This window comes from Rhagoletis zephyria, unplaced genomic scaffold, assembly GCF_001687245.7.
Source record: "Rhagoletis zephyria isolate East Lansing unplaced genomic scaffold, Rhagoletis_zephyria_1.1 Rzeph_scaffold_09104, whole genome shotgun sequence".
Taxonomy (NCBI): Eukaryota; Metazoa; Arthropoda; class Insecta; order Diptera; family Tephritidae; genus Rhagoletis; species Rhagoletis zephyria.
In genome coordinates, this window is record NW_016166183.1 from 9,801 (window position 1) to 20,033 (window position 10,233).

Sequence of the window (10,233 nt, forward strand, 5' to 3'; positions counted from 1 at the left end):
ACGATATAAAAATTAAAATCAATTTCGATAAAATACCAAGCGGAATTCCACGCTGATTTTCATTTTGGAGGTATATTTGCAGACCCTAAGTCCCAGTTACGAGTAATTACTGTTTTTTTTTTGTGATTTTTATTTTAGCAGAACAGTTTTGAATATTCATTTTTACAAACTTGGAAATGAATTTTCAAGTTCCGACTGCTAATTTAAATAGAAATGTAAATGCAATAATTGTATAGTATATCATACTAGGAGAAACTCAATTGTTTACTATATCTAAAGTAATTTTAAAACGGTAAACACAACTTTATTAACTCTTAATTTTATACATTTAAATTTAATTAGCATTACTTTAAAATTTGCACTAAAGGTTTAATACATATATTTAAGTCGTATAGCTTAATAGCATAACTTATCTTAATTGTTTAACTTAAGTACACAAATGAAGTTCATTAAAAAAATTATTTATGCTAATGGCGTTTTCTTTTCCCGAAAAAAAATTCACCTTCTTACATATATGGCAACATCATCAGAGTGCCACATTTTAAAGAAAGAGCACGCAATATGCATGCGAAGACACTGAGAAAAGAACACGAAAACTTTACAGCCCTGGCGCAGGGCAGAATAAATGCAACATTACTTTCAGAAAAGAAAACGCTACAAAATTTAATTAGTACTCGAAAATAAAAAGCAACTCAGTAAATGGCAACATTTTGATACGTTTTAAATAGTAGCCTTAACAAGAACCAATGAATTGTTTGTGTTTAGCACGAAGGCAATGCTAAAATTTGATTGTACATATCTTCAAAATCTAATTTCAAAGCCATTATGTATTTCTTATCAATCGCTGTACATCTACTAAGCGTCACACCCACAGGTGGACTTGACGTAATCGCTGTCGCATCTGCTATATCAACAAACTACACTTACACGTAATTACTCCTTATCGCTGCTCTGGAATGTTATGTTTTTTTGTTATTGTTATCGTATACTAAAGCACTTAAATTTAAATGTCGAATTTTTAACAATCTTCACCCTTTTGTGTACTTATGGCATAATAGCATTAAAATGGCAGCAGAGTTAAGCGCTCAAAGTCTCAGCAGTCGGCACACCCTTTGCCACAGCTGGTTGTTGCTGTGCTTCATATATAGCCCACAATTGTCGCGTTCCTTGCTTATCGTTCGCTTTCAATTAAGTTTCAATTTTCATGCGCCAAAATTAAACATTATGGGAACCGTCCTCACGATTCTCGTATGCCCAGAATTTGTGAAATTCTATTAAGATGGAGACAACAGTTTCTGCTTGTCCACTGCAATGACAATGAAAATGCGGGTGAATGTGCACATAAAGGAATATTAAAGTTTAATTAGTACATAGAACTACTGCGCTGTCTGTGCCTGTGCAAACAATAGCGCAGTTGGAATTTAATGTTTAAACAAGTAGCACTCAAGCCTGCAATGTTGGTACATACCAATTGATTAAATCCTGCAGTGTAATTTTAAAAGGGTCCTTCGACTTGACCATGTCGAAAATTTCGTCCTTCAGATCTTCAAAAGTGACTGCTTCTGCATTAACGGCATTTATTTGCTCTTGTATGCCTTTGAAGAAATAATGCAATGTTTGTGCTGTTAAATAGCCTTTGTGTTGCACATCCAGTATTCGGAAGAGGTAGTGCAGCGACTGTGGCTCATGTCGATTATCCAAAGCTAGAACAAAATCTAAAAATGTCTTGTAATCCATTTCCCCATCGAAAGTGCGGCACTCATCGAATACGCGATCAAGGAAGACCGACGTCAATGTGCCCGAACCATAACCGGCCAATTCTTGTTTGCTCAGCATGCCATTATGATCTTTATCCAAATTTAAATAGTTACCATACACAGTAAGCACCGAAGGCATTGAGAACCAATTGAGCTCTTGTGACTCTTTAGGTGCCTCCTCATCGCGCAATTCGAGCAATTCGGTTAGCAGACCTGAAGCCAGTATGTCACGTATGCGTATGCGTCCCGTATGCAGCGGATCAAGAAAAAAGAAAAACTTTTTCACGACTGTACAAACATAGAAACTTTGGAAGGAAGGCTGAACGCAACTGCTAATCTGCGCTAGCGTTGGTATGATGTCAATGATGTAATTTTCCATATCGATTTCGCGCAGGTACCCTTGACCTATTTCATCGTAAAATGATAAACCGATGCGCCCTTGCGTCAGCCACACTTTACGCATTGTATAATTGAAGATGGAAGCGATTTCTACTTTGCCTGCAAACGTTAATTTAATTTAAATTTATGCACAAAACGACTTCACTCACCAGGGTACATGGAATGGCACAACAATTTGGCATATAGACGCGCCGTCAGATATTTGCGACATTTTACACTAACAGCTTCCAGCAGCTTTAGGTAATCATCGTAGTCGATAAGTTGTTGCCCCAACGGCGTAACCTGCGTGCAATGCTTCTCCAGTAGCGTCCACAAGGCGCTTAGCTCATCGTTGTCTAGCAATTCTTGAGAACGCTTCTGCAGGAATAGTGAGTGCGCCTCTTTGCGCAGATTTTGCCGCAAGGTATTGTTTGGTGGTGGGGGCGCATGAAAAAATTTCGGTATCGTTGAATAAGTGTGATGTTGTAATTGTGCAGTGGGCTTGAGTGGCGCATCCGCATCAAAGCTGCGCAACTCTTCTTCACTTGGTTTCTGCGTGGACACATCAAGATTTTCAAATTCTTTTACAATATCCGGATCTAGTTCCATTCTTTAAATGAAGAAATTTTAAGACAAACTTTTATGTAAAAACCACTTTTATCAATGAATAAAAGTAAATAGTGAACAGCTGATTACGTCAACTATCACTAATAGAGGGTGACACACATTGTCGATCAAGGTTTGAAGCAAGCTACATTGAACAGGTAGTATCAGTAGAGCAGCTGATTTGATTTATTTTCAAATTATTTGGTCTCAAAAATGTCAAATATTTTTAATTTTTTCTCACAAAAATTCTGAATTGTTAAAATCCATTTGCATGTGACCCCTTTTTCCATACAAAACAAGCGATTGAATAGCAGCTTTTGGAACGTTCGCCCAACTCAGCAGCACAACCGTTGATTACTGGCCCTTGTAAAGGATGGATCAATGCTTCGAGAAGCAAACAAATTTACTAGCAAAGAAAGTTGCAACAATTTTTATTTTTTCCAATTTCAATTTTTTATTTTTTATAATTTTTTGTATTTCACATGGCACGCTTTGATTTAGAAGAAAAAATTCAGAACAGTTTTTGACACTTTCGATACCAGAAGCAACAACAAAATACACGCAAATGTTGTTTTTGCTCTACTGATACTACCTGTTTAATGTGCCTTGGTTTGAAGTCAAGAATTTATGTGTTTTGGCAAACGCATTGTAGCAGTCAAACTATCAGTCATATATGAGATCAATCAATCATTCAAACTGCGAAATTCATCAAGGAAATATGAAGGAAATGTCGGATGTGCCATTTTTAATATCGCACTAGCTATTATATATGATTTTATTTCATTTTAATAATATATTCCATTTTTCTGTCACGCAACAGTACTCTGGGCTAATTATGTCCCACATTATGTAACACATGTGTGTAGGCTGCGAATATTTCGCTTGACGGACTCTATTTGGTACATACTATCAGTTAAAACTTAATATGGCCGCTGACTGGCAGTCAATAACAAAAATTTTTGCCGCTGACTCTTGAATGAGGAAAACGAGCGGTCCCACGGCCAAACAGGGGGCATTCGAGCAAAACTGTCGATTTTGATCGCCAATGTGGTGAACCCATAAGCTTCGCTGCTGCTGTCGAAGTTGACTACGCAAGTGATCGTGGTGGCAACGTTCAAGGTTTGAAGCTTTGCTAACAGGGTGTTTGAAATAAAAAATTTACTAATCTATTGTATAATATAAAAAATTTTAATTTTTAATTAAATTTTTTTATTAAATTAGTTCTCGGCATCATTTATTAAATTGAAAATTAGTTGTTTATCATATTACGTTTTAGTTATAGTGTTGTCACATTTATACTTAATTTTGTGCATCACAGGCGCCTATTTACCCTCATGCCTTTTTACCTATTACTACATATTATATCATTAAAGTTGGTAGAGCCAGCTTTTCAAGATAAACGCAGTTTACGTGATCTAAGTTTAAACTTGAACTGAAAACTGGACCTAAATAAGTTCAACTACTCAATAGATATAATGGCGTGTTCCTCAACCTGGAAAATTTCATCTAAATTTGAAGGCCAACTAACTTGTATACACGGCGAATAATTAACTTCCTCATAGTTTGCAATCGATTAAAAAAGTACCTACTTAAATATTTGAAATTCACGTACATAATTTTATTAAAACTCAGCGACTAATGACATACAATTTTCCTTTTACTTACAGGTTCTAACATAAAAGTTGCGTCGGCAATACTGAACTGTATTTTAGCGCGACAGCTATGTTTCGAAGATCCCTCGTGTTCGGCTATTTTAGAAATAATACCGAGAGTATGTGGGCCTATACCAGGTATGTGGAAAGTAAATTTAAGAACTTGAAAATATAATAAATTTTTCTAATAAATAGGTATTCAATTTAGTTAAACGAACATGCTCCCAGTTCCAATTTTTTGAACTAAGGCACCAATCAGAACAAGTAAGGACAGTGCTGTCTTTGGCTATGCCGAAGGCTTCATACCTTTCGCATCACAAACTTTTACTTCAACCGATTACTGTATTCTAAATACAGTTATTTGGGAACTAAACACAATTTTTAACTTCACTGCATACACACATACATATCTGAATAATCAGTGGTACGGAATATATACACGCATCTATACATAGTATAAAGGAAAGTCGAGATTCTTTGTACGCGGTAATCTCGAAAAGTAATGAACGGATTTTGACGAGATTTTCTTTAATATACTCTGTATGGATAGGAGAGTGACCTTTTCTATTTAGAATTTTAATAGGGCTGCCACCTATCTAAAAAACTACAAGATCCGTCAAATGAAAGGGATTGGCCTCTAGAAAAGCACTAATGTCTTATTTTTTTAATAGGGTTGCCACCTGTTAAGAAAATTACTAGTTATATATTGAAGTCTAGGCGCCAGTTCTGCACCATCACTATGAAATTAAAATACTTAGGGCCAGTTTTTCAGTGCACAACCATGGTTTAAACTAAGTTTAAACGCCCGATTTGGCTGTTTTAAACTAAGATCAGCCAATCAAACGTTAGCCAGCTGTTCAATTTAAACTCAGTTTACTTAATCTAAGTTTAAACTGGCACTCAGAAACTGGCCCTTAGTCTATAGATATGAAGTAATGCATTATTTTTCTGAGTAGGGTTGCCACCTGTTTAATAACTATAAGATCTTCGCTGTTTGTTGGATGAAAAATTGAGATCCCAAACGAAAGTGCATAGTATAAACAAAAAATTGAATTTTTTTTGAGTAAGGTTGCCACCTATTCCGATTTTGCGTCCCCCAACTGTTACTTAAAAATAAATTGAATTTATAGCAGTTTTTGCATTATTCAACTTTGCGTTCAACTCAACGCAGGGTTGCACGAAAAAAAAGTTGAATGGCTAAATGTTGGCTGGCGACCAACTTTGTTGAAAGCGATTAGTTGAAAGGCCATTCAACCAAAAGTTGAATGCAAAGTTGAACAATGCAAACACCTTTTTATGGCGAATATTTTGATATTTTTTCATATTTTGATATTTTTAGCCATTCAACTTTTTTTCGTGCAACCCTGCGCTGAGTTGAACGCAAATGTTGAACGCAAAGTTGAACAATGCAAACACACTTTAATTTTTTTATCAGGTGACAACGTTTTTTTGAAAAAATAAGAAGTTATTCCACATCCACAGGCCAAGGCGTTTAAGCTAAATTTTTAGTGATGTGCTGAGTCGATACTTTTAAGTATTGATCGATACTCGGTACCGATTTCAAAAGTATCCAATACTTTCGATACTCGGTACCGAAATATTTAACTTTCTAAAAAAGCGGTCATAGGCCAAAAATATGGAAATGAAAAATGTATATGTATTTGTACATACGTATGTATGTCTGTTCGTCGCCATAATGCAGAGGAACTGTTACTTGACTGAAAAATTGTTGTTCTACATGAACCGGACGATATTATCTTTTTAGGCCCGAAAGGTTTCTTTATCTCTCAAGGTATTGTTCTCGAACCTTGGGTCTACTAAAGTGAAAACTGATAAAATAATATTTTGCTATTGCGACAAGTTCAATTTCTTTTTAGCCGATATCATATAAAATGGTATTAAAATATATTTTTTATAAACTTTAAATATATAAAGCGGCGACGGTTTAATGTAAGGAATCGGTATTGGGTACCGAAAAGGGAGTATTGGGTACCGAAATATTTTTGAAGTATTGGGTACCGACAAGTAAGCACATCACTACTTATTTTGTAAAATCGAACGAACGGTACAGATATGATATGGCGAAAAAGTTTTCGCTAAGTCCCCTTTCAGACACGTGAAGTCTTGCTTTCAAGTCTGCTCGTTCGTTGGCGAAGGAGGTGAGAAGAGAGGGGAAGAGTACAGATACATACATATGTACATAGATTACTAAAAAAAAAAAAAAGATCCACATTAACTGCAATCAACATATGAACGTACATATGTATGTACAAATGTAGACTACCGAGCACTTGAAATTAAGGAGAAGGTAGATTGCGGGATATCCTCCATGATAAAGCTTATTATCCAGCTCTTAAGAAAAGCAAAAACTCCATATAAAATGACGTACAAGAAATGGCTAAGAAATTTTCTTGAGTCAAATTTCCTTAAGGCAGTACGCAGTTCTTCAGAAATTTAGTACGCTTTCTACTACGGTTTTCTAAAGTTTTTTGTGAAAAAAGAGCACAAGGCAACCCAGGTTTGCAACAGAAATATATGCCCGTTCCATTATTTCTTGAGGAAAGAGTGAGGCAACAGGCTGTGAGGTATAAAAAATGTCAAAATTCCTTGGACACACACGCGAAATAATGGCAATTTTTTCTTGACCGTTTTCTTAAGAGTTGGATACTAAGCTTAAGAACGAAATCCCCTTCATAAAAGTTTCCATCATTTTTGAAATATTGATATTTCTTAATTAAAAAAAAATCGGCAATTTTCACCTCTTTTTTTACATGTACAAATGAAGCTATACTTTGTTAATTTTTTTCTGTAAAAGATAAAAATATTTTGCTAAGTTCATAAATTTTTTGGGGGTGGAACAGCATATTTAATATGGGGCCCGAGTTTTCTCTTCGACCTGTCTATAGATCACCAATCATGCCCGTTCTGATGTATGGCGCAGAAGCGATGTAGACATAGTCCAAACTCTCCTGCCCTGAAAGTACATATTAACCCTAGGATGAGCGACTACCTGGGAGGCGATACGTGACCCTGCTGGTCCCCGTGAATCCCCATGATTGGAGCAGATAAGGGTCATTATCTTCAAATGGCTAAATGACAGTACAGCCTAAAATTGTTGAGGCCGAAAGATGTTTTTCAACAAAAAGTTTTGTATGAAAAAGTTCAGGTCAAGATTAGAAGACTCCATTTTCAGTACTTTGCTGCTCTTACGTACACATACACGTACATTACACGTACGTATATGCTTTCAGTTATTGATTCTTTTCTGATATTCAAGTTATGTCTCAATTAAAAGATATCCTGAAATCCCGGCATCACAATTTTCCGCAAATTTCGGTATATCTATTACATATATATGTATGTATGTACGTATATACTACAGCACGGGGATAGACAAACAGTCAGATTTACTTATGGCCCCTGAATTTTCTGCAGATGTCGCGTGTAAGTACTTGCAATGCAGTACTCAATATTGAAATTGCTGTACTACATACTTACTTCATAAGTATTATCTTTACAATGAATGAGAGTATGCGAGTGTGTGTGTATGCATGGTTTTATAAGTGTGTAAATTTTCATTGAATCCTTTTGTATACGTGGCTGAATATGCTCATCGTGCAGCTTGTTTGCATGCTTTACATAAACCAATTTATACATAATAATGTACATAAAACATATATGCCCATGCAAATTAGGGTGGTCGAAAAAAAGTTAAGTCCGAATTTTATACCGAGAACATACATATGTATATCCTTGTTTTTTTTTTTGATTTTGAAACCATAAAATATTTAGAGGTCGCTCAAGGCGCTCAAAGTTTTCCTTGTAAATATTTTATACGGAAAAAGAAAATTGTTCGTAGAAATGGTGTAGAATTCTTGAAAATCAAAGTTTTTCGATCATAAAGCTCTTTTTCCCTTCAGGTGACTTGCAGTAATGATACCCTGTTATTTAGTTAGCCATTTTAATACTAGCTATTTTTTATAGGTCTCGACAAAAAAAAAAAAACAAAATAATGCAATGAGAGGGCCCATACAAAATCCTTAGTATTAAGAAATGGTTAAATAAAGACTTTTGGAAGTCTCCTGAAAAGAAACAGAGTTTTAGAATCGAAAAATATTAGTTTCATTTTCTTAAAAATAGTTTTTAACCATATAAAAAATGGAAAGCTTTGAGCGACCTTTAAATAATTTTTTGATTTCGACATAAAAAAAAGCAAGTGAATATTTTTTAAGCTAAAGAATAATCCTAGGGAAGAGAGCACTAAAATTCCCCCTTTACTTTTTCACATGCTTATTTAGACCACCCTAATGTATAAACTAGAGCGGAGGCTAACCGTATATGCGAAAGTCCGGATATCCCTTATCCTTAATATCCGTTAATTTGGTTATTCGGTTATGCGGGTATTCTAAACTGTATTTGAATGCTTTCGATAAATTGTTCTCAAAATAAGCGAATATCGGGACTAGCCGCCCAGCCCTAATACATGCGTAAGGCATATCCTGCCGAAAGATAACACTGGTTTATAGCAAAATATTTCAGTGGATGCCACTATTCAATTCCTATATAAATTTTCTAAATATTTTCAATGTACCGTTATTCAGCTTAAAACAAAAAGTGGTTACACTTAATCACGTATATTTTACGAACCAATTTAACAATCATGCGGACTGCGCCCCTCGTGCGGATGGGCGGGAATCGAGGGCAAAAACCGTTGGGATTATTATTAAGTATGAAGGCTAACAAAATTCTACATAGACTGCATATACATCACTTTTCTATAGGTCTGATAGTTTCTGACAAATTAAAATATCATTCCAGATATTTGTTTTATGAAAAGTGAAAACAATAACAGGTTCTGTGCCAAATTATTGCATTTGTGCTACAGCCTGTTTGGTTACAAAAAAATGAAGTTACTAATGAACAAAATCGATGGTTAAATAAAGAAGTAATGAGCGGTCAAATGAAAATGCGCATATAATTTATAATAGCCGTCATCGATTCGCAATGTTTGAGTTCCGGTCGCTTAAAGAAGAATTTTGCATGTGAAAGCAACAACAAAGTTAGCTAGCACGGATAGACGATAGCGAGTTTGGTTGTACCTCATTGAGTTCGTTCGTTTCGCCACTCGCTAACTGTTGGCGAATCGATGACGGCTAATATAGATAACTCGTTATAATTGTAGCGAAAGTGAGTAACAGGGGCGTGCCTTCTCTTTTCATTCAATTATAAAACGAACTAGAGTTTTACTTTATTTATACATAAATTGTAATAGAACAGGCTTTAGCACAACTGCAAAAGTTTTACACAGAACCTGTTAGTCTTCTAATTTTTCTACCGTCAAAATTTGATGTTTTTATTTTTTCAAAAAAAAAAAAAAATCAAAATCGATTTTTTCAAAAAAAAAAAACAAAAAACAAACACAAATTTGTGATTCAGTGTAATTAAGAAAAGACGAACGAAACTGCATAAGTCAGCGCTCAATTGTTGAACTAAAATTTTAACTAAGAACTTAAAATTTTAATTAAATAATGTCTTTGAAGGTTGCTTACATATACATACATATATGCAGTCAGATGTAAGAGACCACCTATGCATCTAGAGCTATGCAAGTACATACGCTTGGGTATACATAAATCAATTTTCCAAGTTCTTTAATTCTTGCGTGCGTTGAAAGCTTTCAGCGAAATTAATCACTTTATTCAAAACAATTGCAGGACAATACACTTTATATCTGCAACAGACATGTTGAAGCTCAATGCAGCTTGATAATTCCATACGCAATTAATATTTCGTAGCTGTTTAAAGATCAACAAAATATGAGCTATCCACATGAGTTGTTT

At 35.0% G+C, this 10,233-nt stretch overlaps 1 protein-coding gene across 1 annotated transcript; it reads right to left on the reverse strand.

The window, feature by feature from the left end:
• Positions 1-464: 464 nt before the first annotated feature.
• Positions 465-2,789, reverse strand: LOC108375546 (serine/threonine-protein phosphatase 2A regulatory subunit B'' subunit gamma-like). Its single transcript, XM_017631689.1, has 3 exons — positions 2,306-2,789; positions 1,469-2,255; positions 465-1,306 (listed from the first exon to the last, which is right to left on the reverse strand). The coding sequence occupies exons 1-3, from the start codon at positions 2,742-2,744 to the stop codon at positions 1,216-1,218; spliced, it is 1,317 nt and encodes a 438-aa protein (XP_017487178.1). The 5' UTR covers positions 2,745-2,789; the 3' UTR covers positions 465-1,215.
• Between the last annotated feature and the right edge of the window lie 7,444 nt (positions 2,790-10,233).

What these genes read in the sequence shown, in the direction of transcription:
- LOC108375546 (XM_017631689.1), bottom strand. Translation starts at nt 2,744, where the DNA reads ATGGAACTAGATCCGGATATTGTAAAAGAATTTGAAAATCTTGATGTG. An exon ending in GTGCCATTCCATGTACCCTG is followed by an intron (nt 2,256 to 2,305) that starts GTGAGTGAAGTC and finishes TAACGTTTGCAG; the next exon opens with GCAAAGTAGAAATCGCTTCC. An exon ending in CTGCAGGATTTAATCAATTG is followed by an intron (nt 1,307 to 1,468) that starts GTATGTACCAAC and finishes TTGTCATTGCAG; the next exon opens with TGGACAAGCAGAAACTGTTG.